The 17832-nt window shown below is 42.0% G+C and overlaps 2 protein-coding genes across 2 annotated transcripts in view; one reads left to right on the top strand and one right to left on the bottom strand.

Annotated features, from left to right (window-relative positions):
- LOC134654464 (multidrug resistance protein homolog 49-like) overlaps positions 1 to 13558 on the top strand; it is a 47067-nt gene extending 33509 nt beyond the window's left edge. The window contains exons 12-25 of the mRNA XM_063509906.1: positions 391 to 478; positions 702 to 910; positions 1366 to 1544; positions 1815 to 2071; positions 2672 to 2823; positions 3603 to 3717; positions 4144 to 4393; positions 5351 to 5546; positions 6965 to 7127; positions 7949 to 8038; positions 8386 to 8490; positions 9397 to 9606; positions 11102 to 11248; positions 13322 to 13558. Coding sequence (XP_063365976.1) covers positions 391 to 478; positions 702 to 910; positions 1366 to 1544; positions 1815 to 2071; positions 2672 to 2823; positions 3603 to 3717; positions 4144 to 4393; positions 5351 to 5546; positions 6965 to 7127; positions 7949 to 8038; positions 8386 to 8490; positions 9397 to 9606; positions 11102 to 11248; positions 13322 to 13558 — 2398 coding nt within the window. The remainder of the gene's footprint in view (positions 1 to 390; positions 479 to 701; positions 911 to 1365; positions 1545 to 1814; positions 2072 to 2671; positions 2824 to 3602; positions 3718 to 4143; positions 4394 to 5350; positions 5547 to 6964; positions 7128 to 7948; positions 8039 to 8385; positions 8491 to 9396; positions 9607 to 11101; positions 11249 to 13321) is intronic.
- The window catches only part of LOC134654661 (zinc finger BED domain-containing protein 4-like), a 1082235-nt gene that overhangs the window by 954792 nt on the left and 109611 nt on the right, over positions 1 to 17832 (bottom strand). The gene's annotated exons all lie outside the window — the stretch shown is intronic.

Below are 17832 nucleotides of genomic sequence, written 5' to 3'. Positions count from 1 at the left end.
ATTGTGTATGAAAGAGGGACAAATATTCGTTTGCCATGTTATTAACGTCTTGAACTTAGTGAAATGTGCGAGGCCGAAGACCGGGTCGCAGGAGAGCAGAGGCCTATTGCGAAAAAAGAAAATCGAAATTTCTTTATCTGCCTCTCTATCGCTCGAATTCCCGATAGGCTCTCGAATTCTAATCAGTGTTAAGTGTGTTAAAAATGTCCTATACAGTTTCTGAGTCGGTATTTCGACGCCATTTAGCGTCTTATGTTTACTTGCTAGACTAAGTAATGTACAGTGAATTGGGATTATCAGATGAAACTTGACAGCAAATTGTCAATAAGAACCAGACTGTGAAGGACATAAGTCGTTTCCCTTGTTTTTCACTCTCAAATTCTGTTCCAGGATGAGTAACCCGTCGTGTACGGACCAGGAAATATACGTCGCTGCCAAACAAGCATACTGCCATGCTTTTATCAAGAAACTGCCGGACGTAAGTCTCACTATGCTTTCCTTTCTTTTCAATATAAAAGTTTGCTTGGGTTTCATATTAATATTGCCTATCCATTAGCTTTCGTCTCTACCTATCTTTATTCACACCCTTATATTATCAAGTAATAACATCTAATGTATCTTTCAAATTAAAGATTTTCTACTACTGTGCCTATCTTGGTAATTTTATTCTTATTGATTGTTTTACAATTTCCTATTTACAGGGCTACAACACACTAATCGGCGAAAGAGGCGCCCAGCTGTCCGGAGGCCAGAAGCAAAGGATAGCCATAGCCAGGGCGCTAGTGCGGAGGCCTAAGATCCTGCTGCTGGACGAGGCAACGTCGGCGCTGGACTCGCACAGCGAGGCCAAAGTCCAGCGCGCGCTGGACGCTGCGGCGCATGGCCGGACCACCGTTATGGTCAGCCACAGGTATAGTTTATCAAAGGACTGTCTCATTTCAAACATAGACAGAGAGAATCATACTATCTTTGTCTTACACTAGTACTAGCACCCAAAATAAAAGGATGAGTATAGTTTTCCTGGTTCTTGCTGACTGACAAATTGGTTGGACCAACTATATGTTCAGCGAAAGTAATAGAATGAAATAGAGGATGGTCGAGGTTTATCTGAAATCGCACATTTATTTCAAATTTAGAAACTTAACCACCATATTATAGTGCGCCACAGGTAGGTAAGTATATAAAGGTTTTACTATTTTACAAAAATAACATTTCACATCAAAATACTGGGAGAACTTTAGTAATATCGAAATTTATATATATACCTACGGCGGTCGTAAGCTTGTTAAACTATCGTGGTAAACGTACCTACATGTACGTGTGTAAGTACATAGTAGTTATTGACTAGCGTTAATTTGCACACAGACTGGCCACCGTCCTGAACGCGCACCGCATCATATTCATCGATAAAGGCGAGGTGGTGGAGGAAGGCACCCATGAAGAACTGTTGAAGCTAAAGGGCCGGTATTACCAGCTGGTACTCATGAACGAGCCTAGTATGGCGCCCGGTGCTGAGGATCAGGCTGGAAAGGGCCCGGGGAAACGTAAGTTAAGGCGAGACACACAAGAGACACATACATTGACAAACATACAGAAAGAAGCTAAGCTTTCAATATAACCCACAAGATGGCAGAATGTACAATGCACAAGAAAACGTGCGTGAACTGTAGAGGGCATGCATTTGCTTTAGCGTGAAGTGTCAACGTATAGTTCTTATTTCCGATTCAGGTTACAAGATGGCAGACCCTCCAACGCGCACGGCCCCTATTACGTTTACGATTTACACCGTTTCTCAAGAGTTTTCTTGTTCACAGACGCCACAGTCCGAAGACCAAAACTCGAGAAACTAGCATCAGTAGAGTCCATCCAAAGCACAGCTTCGCAAGACTCAGGGTCGGAAGACAGTCTGCCCGGGGATGAGCAAGGCCCTAAAGAGTATAAGCCTTCAACCTGGCAGATCCTGAAGCTGTGTGAACCAGAGAAATGGCTGATGGTGGCTGGGATAGTCGCGGCCATTGCTGTTGGCGCGTCTTTCCCGATGTTCGCTATACTGTTTGGGGAAACTTATGGGGTAAGTTGATTCAGCAGGGTATACCCTGCTGGTCAGATATATCTTATCTTCAGGAATTTAGGGCAAGCACTTAGGGATAAGCGCAATAGAGGTGCACCTGCAAAACACCAGCAATAGAGACGCATGAATTTTCGTAATTCTTCCCAATTTGTTTATTGTGTGTTTTCGACCACATTTTGGCTAGTTGAAAACAGGTCAGTACATACGATCGTCCTCACTACGAAGACATATACGTTCCATCGATTTCTGTTAGTGTTAGTACAAACAATTTAATAAACATAATGCTCAGAACCATTGTTAAACTTTATATATGTATGTGATAACGATGAGGTCTTACTAATGCTCAATACCGCATTTGTGATTTTCATTAGTAGGTACAAATAGCTTTAACCTTTTGGACGCCAATGACCAATATATCCGCACCGTAGGTTCAACGCCAAAGACAGACAGTCACAGACCACAGAGCAACATAGACCTACGTGCATATGCATAAAGTTCAATTTCAGTTTTGACACTTCGGTGACGTGGCGCCAGCGTGACAGCTTTTGTGTTTGACACGGCGTCCAAAAGATTACGTCTTTAATGAACTTGTTGTTATAGTTGCTGGAAAGCACCAACGAGGGCTACGTAATGAGTGAAACCAACAAAATAGCGCTAATGTTCATTGGCGTGGGAGTCCTCACGGGCGTCGGCATATACCTGCAGATCTACATCTTCAACGTGACGGGCGTGCGGCTCACGGCGAGGCTCAGGTATCATATACAACAGTACGGTTACCATCAGTTTGTCACTGACACTTCTATACATCCCATAGAAAGTAAATTACGTTCTCGACGGCGTTTATGTCAGTGACAAACTGATGTTAACCGTACAGCATAGTAATGCAGGTAGTTGAATGGAAAAATTGTTCACGTCTTGGCCATTAACAGGCGTTCCCCTCTTTCGAAACTTCTATGACCAATGGTCATACACATTGTACGGACTGACGTTTATATGACGGCTATTTTTACGTTACATTTTGACGTGCCCCTCCCCGCAAAAATCGGCTGTTTTATACGGAAAATTACAGAAGGCGTCTCCATTTGGTTATATCCTCCAAGCTAGTAAGACGGGTTAGGTAATCTCAGCCGCTTCCTTCCGCCATCGTTCTATGCGGCGTAATTTCCATTTTCACCACTTAGATGGTTAGCATAGCATAGCAGTCCTCAACTGTGAGTTTCTCCAGAAACTTCCTGCCCCGCAGCTATAAGTATTAAGGCCTGTGCACACCGGCTGCGTGTGCGTGACGTGCACGTGCGCGTACGGCGTTGTAGTATACAGATCCTTATGAGAGACGGCACACCGCTTGCGTGACGTGTGCGTGTGCGGCTCCAACATCCAACGGTGCACGTCACGCACACGCAGCCGGTGTGCACAGGCCTTTAAACTGTGGAATGAACCGTCGCTCGCGGTATTTCCGGTCCGAACCTTCAACTTTCATATTTTTTCATATAAAGTTTGCATAGGTCACGGTCATATATTTTTATTTCAGGGTAGCAGCTTTTGCCGCTATGTTAAAGCAGGAGATTGGATGGTTCGACGACCCGGCGAACGGCGTGGGCGCGCTGTGCGGCCGACTCGCTGCCGACGCCGCCGCCGTGCAAGGGGTAAATTACTTTTTCACCTCAGCAGCTCGAACAAGGGTACTTTGGTACTTAAAAACAGTGAGCAAAATCGCATTTTGCTCACCGAGTGAGACAAAATGAGCAAAATTCGATTTTGCTCACTCAGTGAGCTCACTCAGTCTCACTGCTGAGGTGAAAAGTTATGTAATCTACACGAGATCAAAGTTATTTACATCTCGTGCGCTTTTGAGTCCCTTAACTACGCTCAAGATTCTAAATTACATTCACTCGCTACGCTCGTGAATCTAGTATAGAATCTTTCGCTTGCACGGGACTCAAAATAAGCACTCGAAGAAATATCAAACTTTGATCTCTTGTTGTACAAATAACTATTTTTGATGTCACTTATATTTGAAATGTTTTGTCAGAAAAACCAAACAATTAAGTAACTTACCTTTTTTTTTCCAGGCAACCGGCACCCGAATCGGCGCTTTAATGCAAGCCGGCGCTACAATAATAATCGGCATTGCGCTTTCCATGTACTTCACGTGGAAGATGACCCTGGTGTCGCTGGTGTCCGTGCCCATGGTCATCGGCGCCGTCGTGCTGGAGGGCCGCGTGCTGGCCGAGGGCATCAGCATCATGCTGAAGGCCTCACACAACGCGACTACTATAGCGACGGAGGCCATCTCTAACATTAGAACCGTGTCGGCGTTCTGTAAGTGAAAGTTTTAGCACCATGTCGGCGTTTTGTAAGTGAATGTTTGGGATGCTTGGAATTGTTCGGTCTATTTGGTAGTGAGGGCATGCATAGGCATCATGCTGATGTCCACACACAAGGCGACCACTATAGCGACGGGGGCCATCTCTAACATTAGAACCGTGTCGGCGTTTTGTAAGTGAATCTTTTAGCACCATGTCGGCGTTTTGTAAGTGAATGTTTGGGATGCTTGGAATTGTTCGGTCTATTTGGTAGTGAGGGCATGCATAGGCATCATGCTGATGTCCACACACAAGGCGACCACTATAGCGACGGAGGCCATCTCTAATATAATGTTAGAACCGTGTCGGCGTTTTGTATGTGAATCTTTTAGCACCATGTCGGCGTTTTGTAAGTGAATGTTTGGGATGCTTGGAATTGTTCGGTCTATTTGGTAGTGAGGGCATGCGTAAGCATCGTGCTGAAGGCCTCACACAACGCGACTACTATAGCGATGGAAGCCATCTCTAACATTAGCACCATGTCGGCGTTTTGTAAGTGAATGTTTGGGGTGCTTGGAATTGTTCGGTCTATTTAGTAGTGAGGGCATAGGCATCATGCCGAAGGCCTCGCACAAAGTTATTAACTATATAGCGACGTAAGCCATCTCTAAATAATATTAGAATCGTGTCGGCGTTCTGTAAGTGAATGTTTGGAATTTTTCACTGTTTGTCCCGTACACGGAAAATAGTTCTCGATAGATGACGATAATAAACTATAATATAAGGGTTTGTTAAGCTGCAAAAGTGCATACCCACTTGAATTAATTCCATTTATAAAGTGGGTATGCACGTTTGAAGCTCGCATGCAGTTACCTTAATTTTCTCAGACCAGGGCGTCCCGTTACCGATTGCCATCTTGACTAGGCCCCCGGTTTATACGCGAAACCTTGTTCTAAACAAATCTGGCCGGCAGGTGGCGAGGAAGGCGTGATCCAACGCTACGTGGAGGCGGGTCGGGCGGCCGCGAAGACCTCTATGAAAAGCGTTCGCTGGCGCGGCTGTGTGTTCGCCTTCGGGCAGACCGCGCCCGTCGCCGGCTACGCTCTCTCGCTGTGGTACGGCGGTGTCCTTGTTGCCAACCACGAGGTGCCGTACAAGGATGTTATCAAGTAAGTCTTTGAGACACGTGCTATAAAAGCGGCTGTGTGTTCGCCTTCGGGCAGACCGCGCCCGTCGCCGGCTACGCTCTCTCACTGTGGTACGGCGGCGTGCTTGTTGCCAACCACGAGGTGCCGTACAAGGATGTCATAAAGTAAGTCTTTCAGACACGTGCTATAAAAGCGGCTGTGTGTTCGCCTTCGGGCAGACCGCGCTCGCCGCCGGCTACGTTCTCTCGCTGTGGTACGGCGGCGTACTTGTTGCCAACCACGAGGTGCCGTACAAGGATGTCATAAAGTAAGTCTTTCAGACACGTGCTATAAAAGCGGCTGTGTGTTCGCCTTCGGGCAGACCGCGCTCGCCGCCGGCTACGTTCTCTCGCTGTGGTACGGCGGCGTACTTGTTGCCAACCACGAGGTGCCGTACAAGGATGTCATAAAGTAAGTCTTTCAGACACGTGCTATAAAAGCGGCTGTGTGTTCGCCTACGGGCAGACCGCGCTCGCCGCCGGCAATACGTTCTCTCGCTGTGGTACTGCGGCGTTCGTTGCCAACAGCGAGAAACAAGCGTACCCCCCATTTTAAAGGCCGGAAACGCGCTTGCAACCCCTCTGATGTCCATGGGTGAGGGTAACCGCTTACCATCAGGCGATTTGGTTGCTCATTTGCCTCTTATATCATAAAAAAACATAGACACTAAAATGATTTCCGTAGTAATTTGATTGGGCGTATAATTCTACGTGTTACGGTCGGCCTGGTGTCACGATCCATCTTCGATCCGTCCGATCCACAAAACGTTTCACGTACACCATTGTGATTGCGGTACGTTCCCTAAAAATGTTGCCCGTTTTATTATTATGTTCCAGGCAAAGAGAATATGAAATAGGTAGAGGCGGATTGTCAAAGTAAATTATGGTGCAATCTTTTCGCGCGGTGGCGATGGCGCCATAACCTTTGGCCTACTGTCGAGTACTTAGATGACGTTAATTTCAATATTTAACAAATTAACACATATCAGTGAAAGAATAAGGATCAAAGTCAAATGGCGTTCTAACAGTTTTAATTTTCTGTCAAAAGATGGTCTTATAAATAAATAAATATTATAGGACATTTTTACACAAATTGACTAAGCCACGGTAAGCTCAAGAAAGCTTGTGTTGTGGGTACTCAGACAACGATGTATAAAATATACAAATACTTAAAAACATAGAAAACAACCAAGACTCAGGAACAAATATCTGTGCTCACCACACAAATAAATGCCCTTACCGGGATTCGAACCCAGGACTGCGGCTTCACAGGCAGGGTCACTACCTACTAGGCCAGATCGGTCGTCTTATCTCTGGGAAAACGCGCGTTTTTGAGTTTTCATATGTTTTCCGAGCAAAGCTCGGTCTCCGAGATATATTACACTTTATTCTCTGTTCCAGGGTATCAGAAGCCCTGGTCTTCGGCTCCTGGATGATGGGGCAGGCGCTGGCGTTTGCCCCCAACTTCGGAGCGGCTGTGCTGGCGGCTGGTCGAGTCTTCCAGCTGCTCGAGCGCAAGCCGCTCATCGACAGCACACACGCCCCCTCCGTGCCTGCAGACTATGTGAGTAGCCATCATTTAGGCCAAGGCTGGTTGAAGTAATGGTAATTTAAAATAAAGTCCTTAAAGGGATAAGTTCGCCTTTGTACTGCCTATCCTGTGCCATAAATTTGTGTTCTGTGTTTTGTACAATAAAGAGTTTATACATACATACATACCTACATATGTCAATTGACGTAGCGACGCACATAGAGTCGGACCAAGCTAACTTTGCATGGCATTCGCAATAAGAAAGTGTGGCGGTGTCATTATAAATGTAAAATATATGTATCGTTACACATTTTCATAAAATAAATAAATAACCTAAAAACTGGCTAATAACGATTTGGTTCCCACAATTTCCGGGTCCAAGGTAACTTCGTCTACACCTATATATAACTTTAGTTTAATTTTCATAACTTATAATGACAAAGTTGTGCAGAGTGAGCTTAGACGCACTCTATAGTGTTGCGTTACTTGTCGTTCGTTTGTACTAACAAGAACCTCATACCGCTCATTTTGTTAGATTGTCCCTACTTCAATAACTTCTTATTAATTAAGGGAGGCCTAGGTAACTTCCAAGGTATCTGAAACTCTCGTCTTCGGCTCCTGGATGGCGCTGGCGTTGGGAACTTGGGACCCAACTTCAAAGCGACTGTGTTAAAAGTTAAAACCTCACTATTCTATTACTCCTTTTATTATTCCTTTGCTATTGCTCTGATGACGCGACTGACATATCTGACTTATGTCGTCAATTAATGTTGGAACACCCTTATGTACTATAAGCCAAATAACTTTTCTAATACATTGAAGGGTCCACCGGTCAACAATACGTTATCTTACAGGTCGCGAAAGGAAAGATCCAGTACAAGAACATAAGGTTCCGCTACCCGACCCGGATGGAAGTGGAGGTTCTGCGCGGACTTTCACTGGAGGTACCGTAACGTGAAATCTTTCTCAAAACAGTTTAACATGCTATTCTTGATCGACAGTAAAGGCCCATTTACATTATACAACTTTCATGCACATTCCATACAATAAAATTGAGGAAATTAAAAATTGCTCAGTCTAAACCTAACGTGATGTTCTTGCATAATTGAAAGCAATTTGAATTCATCCTGGATTTCGTGCAGCAGTTTAAACAAAGCAGATGCTATTGCCAAAATCGTCTCCTACATCGTACACGCCTGCAGGTTATATGTGGCTTTCCATCAAAGAAGTGTCCTTATGCACATGAAGCATTAAGGACCCTTCTCTGATGGAATGCGTTGTATGTTTTTAGATCCCTAGCGGCAAGAGGATAGCGCTGGTGGGCCCGAGCGGCTGCGGCAAGTCCACGCTGATGCAGCTGCTGCAGCGGCTATACGACCCGGAGGACGGGATGGCGGTACGTTCAAATATGGGGCATTATCTACGAAAAGGGACCTTACTGTCGATGGCGCTTACGCCGCACAGCGTCCCGCGGCATTGTATTTATATCGGAGCATCGTTAACAATGGCGTAAGCGCCATCGACAATAAGGTCCCTTTTCGTCGATAACGTCACATATACTTATTCGTTGTTTCAAGTCGAATGGTGACTTGGTGAGACCTTAATTCTACAAATCCACATAATAGTTTAGTTGGTGGGCTATTAATTACCATGTGACTATCCGTTTATTTCTTAACGTACTTAGATTTTGTAATATCGGGGAGACCGAGCTTCGCTCGGAAAATGTCGTTCCCCCCCCCCCCCATATAGCAAATATCATCGAAATCGTTAGAGCCGTTTCCAAGATCCCCGAAATATAGAGAAAGCACTTCAGTTTGACCCATAATCTCATGATAAATCATGGCCATAGATTTTTTAAACCCGAAATATTACAGTTATCTACTTATCTACAATTTGCCAGAACATGAAGGCTGACTTTTGTTTTGTTTCCTTTAAATCCCAATTGTCTTGCTTGTATTCCTGCTTGCTTGTATTGAGGTGTGCAATAAAGAGTATTTGTATTGTATTGTCGGGACAGTCGCAACAGTCTCCTGACTGTTATAGCGGACAGGATGGACAGTCAGCTTCTTGCGCACTGGGCCGGGGTACACTCGGTGGTGGCTACATACACATGAGTGTATGTAGTTATTACCGGTGTATGTGCCTGGCTCCTGTCAAACACTGTTTATAGTCTAGCTCATATTATTAGTGTTCCGTACAAAACTTTGTTTTTAAGTTAAATTTAGTTTGTAGTTAGTTAGTTGTAAGTGTATGGACTCAAGGCCTGAAATAATTTTTTTTTTTTTATTGTTTTGTTTTCCAGTACCTGGACGACTACAGCGTCACAGCAGACATGCGCCTGTCCACTCTCCGCCGCAACCTCGGCATCGTGTCGCAGGAGCCAGTCCTCTTCGACCGCACTATAGCGGAAAACATCGCGTATGGAGACAACACGAGGACAGTTCCTATTGAACAGATAGTGCAGGCCGCTAAGGAAGCCAATGTGCATTCGTTTATTGCTGCTCTGCCTAAGGTGGGTACACTGGGTACCCAGATACCACGTGGATATCTGGGTACAGATGGGTACACATGGATAATTGTAATTGTAACCTTTATTGCAGATAAATAGTCCATATTATACACATAATAAATTAACAAACAGTATAATGATATGTACAGGTTCACTCTCGAAAGCTGGCCCCGTAGACAACATGACAATCGCTAACACGGAGCGTTAGCGATTGTCATGTTGTCTACGGGGCAATCGAAATGCAACTGTCACTGTCACAATAATATAAAGAGACACAAAGCGATTCGATGGCGAAGCGCAAGCGATTGTCACCTTGGCTAGGCCGCCAGGTTCACTTTCGAAAGGTGACACGAATGAAATGAACGAAACATGCATTGTTTTAGTGACACTCTGTGTCAGTATACTGTCAGAGCCACCATTTTATTGGGTAATGTGATACACACAGATATTTTCATTCACTCGTTCATTCCATTCGTGTCAGCTCTTGTGAATTGACCTGTACGTTTTGCTGTGTGTTAATGACTGACAAATTGTGGGTTCCCTTGACAATGGAGAGCAGTCTCCAGGCTGTACGATTCTGAACCTTTTGTATGGTCGCCTGTAGTGGCCCTGAAAACTTTTTGGGACCCCATTTATCTCATGTATGCATGTCATTCTCTTTCGTCCTTCTAGATAAAACTGTGCAAAGTTGAAATAATATTTTTTAAACTAATTTGATGTAATCTTATAATAAATTTAAAAGTGGAATAATTGCTGTCTAGGGTGAGATTTAAACTATCGGCCTCTGGATAGATACTCCAGCGCTCTGCCATCTGAGCCACCAGTACCTCATCCATAGCCAGCGAATCTTTCCACCATATTATGGGTCTAGGGGACCCTAGCGACACTTCTTAAAAAAAGCGGCCAAGTGCGAGTCGGACTCGCCCATGAAGGGTTCCGTATTTAGGCGATTTATGACGTATTAAAAAAAAAACTACTTACTAGATCTCGTTCAAACCAATTTTCGGTGGAAGTTTACATGGTAATGTACGTCATATATTTTTTTTAGTTTTATCATTCTGTTATTTTAGAAGTTACTGGGGGGGACACACATTTTACCACTTTGGAAGTGTCTCTCGCGCAAACTATTCAGTTTAGAAAAAAATGATATTAGAAACCTCAATATCATTTTTAAAGACCTATCCATAGATACTCCACACGTATGGGTCTGATGAAAAAAAAATTTTTGAGTTTCAGTTCGAAGTATGGGAAACCCCAAAAATTTATTGTTTTTTTTCTATTTTTGTGTGAAAATCTTAATGCGGTTCACAGAATACATCTACATACCAAGTTTCAACAGTATAGTTCTTATAGTTTCGGAGAAAAGTGACTGTGACATACGGACGGACAGACGGACAGACAGACATGACGAATCTATAAGGGTTCCGTTTTTTGCCATTTGGCTGCGGAACCCTAAAAAGCGTCGTCACTTTTTTTTTTTAATTTGATGTAATCGCAGGGCTATGAAACGCGCCTCGGCGCCCGGGCTTCACACCTCTCCGGCGGTCAGAAGCAAAGAATAGCCATCGCCCGAGCCCTGGTCCGCAACCCACGGGTCCTACTATTAGACGAGGCTACGTCGGCGCTTGATACGCATAGCGAAAAGGTACCAGAGGCCCGTTTCTCAAAAGCTTGTAACTTGTAATACAAGTGAAAGTCCCTTTCTAACAAAAGTGTATTACAAGTTACAAGCTTTTGAGAAACGGCCCCCAGCTATTCGTCAACATATTGACATGTCACATTATATATAAGCTGTATGTAATATTCGAAAATGCATGCAGTTTATTATTTATTTATTTATTAACATAAAAATATACAGCTTATACAAGTACAGTGTCCCACAAAACAGTTTACACGGTTTGACTGTGGGATCGTGCATCAGTGTCTACTCTCTTATATTACAAAATAGTTTACATCTATCGTTACTAATAATGCTCAACAATAACTATACGCGATTTACGAGGTAACTACGCAGCTTTTTACCAAATTTTACTTTATTGGCTTTCTGTCTGATGTCAGAGGGCAGGCTGTTGAGTATGTAGGGAAGGCGTTTATGAAGACATCTATCGCCGTAGTAATTAGTAGTTTGTGCTCGGATAATGTCTAATTCATTGATCGCTTATTTTGCTAGATGCTTCTTTTGACTAAGACAGTTTCTTCAGCCGAGTTTCCCGCTACAACATGATCCTACCTGAGCACTTAGCATATCTTTTTCTTTTTAGCATACTTTTATCGCTGCCTGTACTTTTCTTTCCACAGGTAACTAATACTCATCGAGACAATTCTAACAACCCCAAACACAATTAGTTTGCTCATAGAGTTCCCATGACCACCTCCTGTCTCCATCATCAGATCAGCTCCATGTCATCATAATATTGCATTGTCATCCGATTTACATATGTATGCAAAATTTCAGCTCAATCGGAAATCGGGAAGTGGGTCAAATTTAGCTTCCAAGATTTGACCCACACTAAATAACATACTTAATATACATACTAACAGGGCAAGTTAAACAAAAGCTTATGACAATAATGAATTTCGTCGGTGCGAATAAAAAAATCGCTATGTGTTTTTTTACGATTTTTTGATTTTGGCATATTCTAATTCCTTTTTCAATTTCCCGTCGACCTATATAAATATTTTTCTTATATCTATATTAGTTTTGAAAATAAATAACAAAATTTGTACAAAAAAATAGCTGAGTGATATTTTTTGCACATAACGAAATTTTCCGTCGAGGGTGATGGCGATAATGTTGCACATGGCGATTTATTGACCCTAAAATCCGCTATGTATCATTTCTCGTGCTACGTTAGGTACTTTGGCAACAAATCGCTATGTGTAAACTTTACACATAGGGTTGCTAGATCGAAAGGCGCTAGTATCGGGAAAAAAATTTTTTTTCGGGATTTTGGGACTTAAGTCGGGAAAAAAGAAACATTCAAATTAAAGTACTTAATTGTATTGTAACAACGATATTTTACATTATTGGCACTACGTCAGCTGCTGTGCCCAATCTCGACGCGGGTAGCTCGCTCGCTCGACGACAGTTAGGAACTTGAAATTATTGTTTTATAACGTGAAGCTTTTTTTCGGGACAGTTTTGACTTTGTCGGGAATCGGGAACACATGCCAAAAATCGGGAGAATCCCGCCAAATCCCGACCATCTGGCAACCCTATTTACACATGACGATTTTAAGTGAACCAAATTTAAGTCGCTATGTAGCAAAATTCTGGTTAAAATAATTTATATTGTAAAAATTTACGACAAAAACTGTTTATTTTCTGCATAAGTATCATGTAAAAACCATTGATCTACCAGAAAAAAATACAGGTGCAACAAATATATTAGAAACAGGAAAATAAACAGTTTTTTTTGTCTCCTGTAAAGAAGCTAAAAAATATATGGCGATTTTAGTGGGTAGTTACCCTGCCTGTGAAGCCGCGGTCCTGGGTTCGAATCCCAGTAAGGGCATTTATTTGTGCGATGAGCACAGATATTTGTTCCTGAGTCATGGTTGTTTTCTATGTATTTAAGTATTTGTATATTATATATATCGTTGGCTGAGTACCCACAACACAAGCCTAGAGCTTACCGTGGGGCTTAGTCAATTTGTGTAAAACTAAAATGTCCTCTAATATTTTTTTTTTTTTAATTCGCACCGACGATTTATCCAGATTGTCCAAGAAGCCCTGGACAAAGCCAGCGAAGGCCGCACCTGCCTCATCATCGCGCACCGCCTCGCGACCATCCAGAACGCGGACATGATCGTGGTGGTCGACCAGGGCGTGGTCGCCGAGAAGGGCACCCACAGGGAGCTGATCGCGCTGAAGGGGATCTACGCGAAACTGTACGAGCTGCAGGTCGGGATCGTTGAGGAAAGCGAGGAAAACTTATCTGGTGAAACTGCGTAAAGAAAAAACCACAGACAACACATCCTCCACAACACTGATTTAAACTTTCACGATTTTTACACATTATTAAATCATACAACGGGACTTAATCGCGTATCTAAGTTTTAAGATTTACCTCCCGAGGACGGCGTTGTCCCCGTGGTCTCGGAGAAGACTGGCTTAAGTTGACATCAGCATCGTCTAACCGCGCGAGTTTTTCGAACTACCCGCACTTGGTCTTGTTTATCCGCTTGAACGTTTTGCGCGCCGTCCTCGAAACGTCGGAGGTAAATCTTAAAACTTAGATACGCGATTAAGTCCCGTTGTATAATTTAATAACACATCCTCCAGACTGAGCATAGTAGCGCTACCCCCTCTACCCTACCACAAATATACGGTAGTTTTACTCCATTTTCGAGTCAAATTGTCTTTGTGTGACGTCCGTGTCTTTGAACGGACCAATCACGGCACGGGACTTGCTCACCTCGTCCCCCGCACCTCAGTATTTTTGGCAGCATCGGTTTCATGAAATATCCTCCGTCTAGAGGATTCCTAGTCTATGAAAAAAACTAATGGAGCCGGGGCCGAACAGCTTGTAATACAAGTGGAAGTCCCTTTCTAACAATAGCTGCTAAAAAGTGACATCCACTTGTATTACAAGTTACAAGCTTTTGAGAAACGGACCCCTGTGCCCTGTTTATCAAAAGCTTGTAACTTGTAATGCAAGTGGAAGTCCCTTTTTGACAGCTTTTGTTAGATATCAAAGAGAAAAAAAAAAAAAAAGAAAGGGACTTCAAATTGTATTACAAGTTACAAGTTTTTGATAAACAGGGCACTGATATAACACTTTAAACTCTCAAAATCTTGTAACTTGTCACTTGTAAATTGTAAAGTTTTTCGATATAGGACCCAGGGCAATACCTCCAAAGGGCAATGATTACATGTTCACATGTTACGTATTTGCTTTTGTGGACGGATTTTGTTAGACCAAACAAAGTACTTACTTGATTGTACTTTATTTATTTATTTATTTAAACTTTATTGCACAAAATATATACAACAATGTACAAATGGCGGACTTAATGCCAAATGGCATTCTCTACCAGTCAACCATAGGGCCAAACAGAGATACCTTCAATTGGTGCAGACTTTACTTTGTTAACTATTACATGTAAACTTTGAATAAATGTCATATACTAAGAAAAAGTGACCAAGGCCTCCAGTGCCCCAGGCTGGAATCGAACCAGCGTCCTCTGCTATCGCGGCAGGTGCCTGAGCCATTCGGCCACCGGGCCACAGCGGCATAGGTCGAATTTTTCCAAGTATATGCACTTCTTACTGAAGGCTTATGGCGCCCCCTGGCCACCTCTAAGGTAGAACAGTATGGTTCGACCTTTCTAACTGGATCATCTCAGGTGATACCGAGTTAGCGAGAGAGATGGCGCTAAAATATTAAAAATATTTTCTGAAAATAATTTAATTTGTTCTAATATATTACATGTAAGATAAAAAATAATGATGTCTTTTACGAAACGGTATTTGTGGATTGTATTTTTATATCCCTATAATCGTCCGTGTACAGCGTGCTGCAACATTGCATGGACACGTTATGAATGAATTCATTTATAAAATGGCAATGGAATATTGCGGCTGAGTGTACCTAGTACATACCTATTGTTTATAAAGTTCCTACCTATCCTACATTCCCTATATTCATTCCCTTAAACATTTATTTACCCTATTTCTTTATTGGCAGATAAAGCAAATAATTGTACTTATTCTATGATCAAAACCGTGACATATTTCACGAATTGGATATAATGGTATGGCTTTATTTCTTATAATATATCCGAGTAATATTTTGTACTTACGTACTACCTAGTAGTGTCTTATCCCACATTCCCCATATTCATTCCCTTAAAAATACGTATAATGCGTACCTACCTACCTTTAATGATGGTACGGTGTGTGTGCTTATGAATAATGTGTTTTTGAAATGTTACTTACATAGAAATACTATTATAATTGAGAAAAGTATTGATAATGTAATTGTGCCTGTATATATCACCTTTTCACGGCTTAATCCTGAACCGATTTTGACTGTCAACTGTTTTTGCAGTTGACTGTACATATATTATGTGTTATATAGTTTGTAAATATTCTGCTACATTTCTTAACGCAGAACTTGTTTGTAAGAAAGGGAGAAGTTTCATTTCTGATTACTACAATAAAAGTGTCTATGTATTCATAAGTAGGGTGACTATAGCTAAGCTATAGTTATTGGCCCATCCATAGTATTTGGCCACTCTTAAGCCAAAAAGAAACAAGGCCAATTACTATAGTTCGTTTTTTTTAGCATTAGAAAGAAGGTAAGCGATTTTGACATGTCTTAATTGAAAAACGCTTTTTATAAATCAGTAACTATTACTTATGAAAGCAGAAGAATATAAATGATCGTATTAGATTCATAATGGTTACATATTTGCCATTATTTATTTTTAAAACGTGTTTTTCAATAAAAAGACACGTTAAGATTGTTTACTTATTTCTAATGCTAAAAAACACGAACTATATGGAGGGACAATAACTATAGCAATCTCGTTGCTTTGCTTACAATTAGTTAGGGGCTAGGTTGATCTGTGTAAGATGTCCCCTAATAAAAATAAAATAAATATTAATACTTAGGCACTTTTTATTGCGATTAAGTACCTATAAATAACTAAAATCGAACTGTTTTGCTTTTTTCTAAAAGTTTGTCATCTTAAAAAATTATATATTACTTCGTTTGTTTACAAAATTAAATAAGTAGCTTAAACCTTTTAAGGCCGTGCCATAGACAAATAAAAACCTACGCTTAGATTGTTCACTCCATACATAGATATTTTTTTTAATTATAATAAGTTTACGCGAGCTTTGCGAAAACTTATTTGTAATAATATTTAAACCTAATAAGTATTACGTTTTATGCCAGTTAGGTATTATTTATTAAGTAAGGAATTAAGCTGATGCTTGGAGTGAGCTCAAATTGTATAGAATTTAAAATTTTATGAAAATTATAGGTTCTTTTTCATTTCCTTTCTAAACAACAATCACTGAGCTTAAAGGCGGTTAATTTAATATGACATAGAACTATATCCATTTTCATTGAATTATGTAAAATCATGATACAAAGGTTTTCATAAATAATTGTATGCATTTTCCTAGCTGTAGGTCACAGACAATCCAACCTCTAGACATAGCATAGTCGCGCTACCCCCTCTGCCACACATACGGTAGCGTTACTCCATCTTCGAGTCAATCCCGTGCCGTGATTGGTCCGTGTCTTTGAACGGACCAATCACGGCACGCGATTCGCTCACCTCGTCCCCCCGCACCCTCGTATTTTTGGCAGCATCGGTTTCATGAAATAATTGGCCTAAGCTCAGTCTAGAGGTTGGATTGTCAGTGCTGTAGGTGTATTTGACGAGAACAAACTTGATAGTTTTATAACATAGCTCCGCTCACGTCGTGCTCAAATATCAAGTAAGGCAATCCTCACAATCTCCGGTGTGCGACCGGGACATGGCTATATACGAGCATAGCGTTGTCTCGCTCTTACACAGGAGCGTCGTGAGGATATGCGTCTGTGTGATATCCGCGTAATGACGTTGAAATATTTTTATAACTGTTTGTTTTGTAGCATTGTATTGTAACTAATTAGGTATAGTAAAATAACTTATATTTCTTCTTGTTTTATTGAAACCTTTAGCCCCTTACCCGTTAGAACCGAAGTTTGAATGTGTCACAGAATCACTATCGAGAACAACTTAGATAATTTAACAACCGGAGTCGCCTTGTCTGTCATGTTCTGTACAAAACAGTCTCCTGATTTTAGCGGGGGAGGGGCACGTCAAATGTATCCTGGCTATAGCGTGGTCATTTACTTAATAATTTGTTAAGCTTTCAAACTGGTTTTGATACGCCCTCATCTTGGTGACTGGCGCGCACGACTTACCCTTCTGTTCTCATGCACCAATCAACATGAGCGATCTTCAAGGTCGTGGCAAAACCATAACAAATTGTTAAAACTGAATTTGTTGAGTGTTCTCTGTTCGCAGTCACTTTCCGCCACAAAGCGGAAAAACGCTGGGATCGGCTAAGCGCTATAAAGACGTTGGCACAGAATAAATAATAGTACTAAGTACAGAAGACTCACTCTCTAACAAAACGAGTCTGTTACGATCAGCACAGATATGGCCGCTAGGTGGCGACAGCGCCACGCGCGGCTTATGGCTTTCCCCAAAATTGGGGCGGAA

Source organism: Cydia amplana, chromosome 15, assembly GCF_948474715.1.
Source record: "Cydia amplana chromosome 15, ilCydAmpl1.1, whole genome shotgun sequence".
Lineage (NCBI taxonomy): Eukaryota > Metazoa > Arthropoda > Insecta > Lepidoptera > Tortricidae > Cydia > Cydia amplana.
The sequence above is the reverse complement of the archived record's forward strand: the minus strand, read 5'-3'. Positions and strand labels throughout refer to the sequence as shown.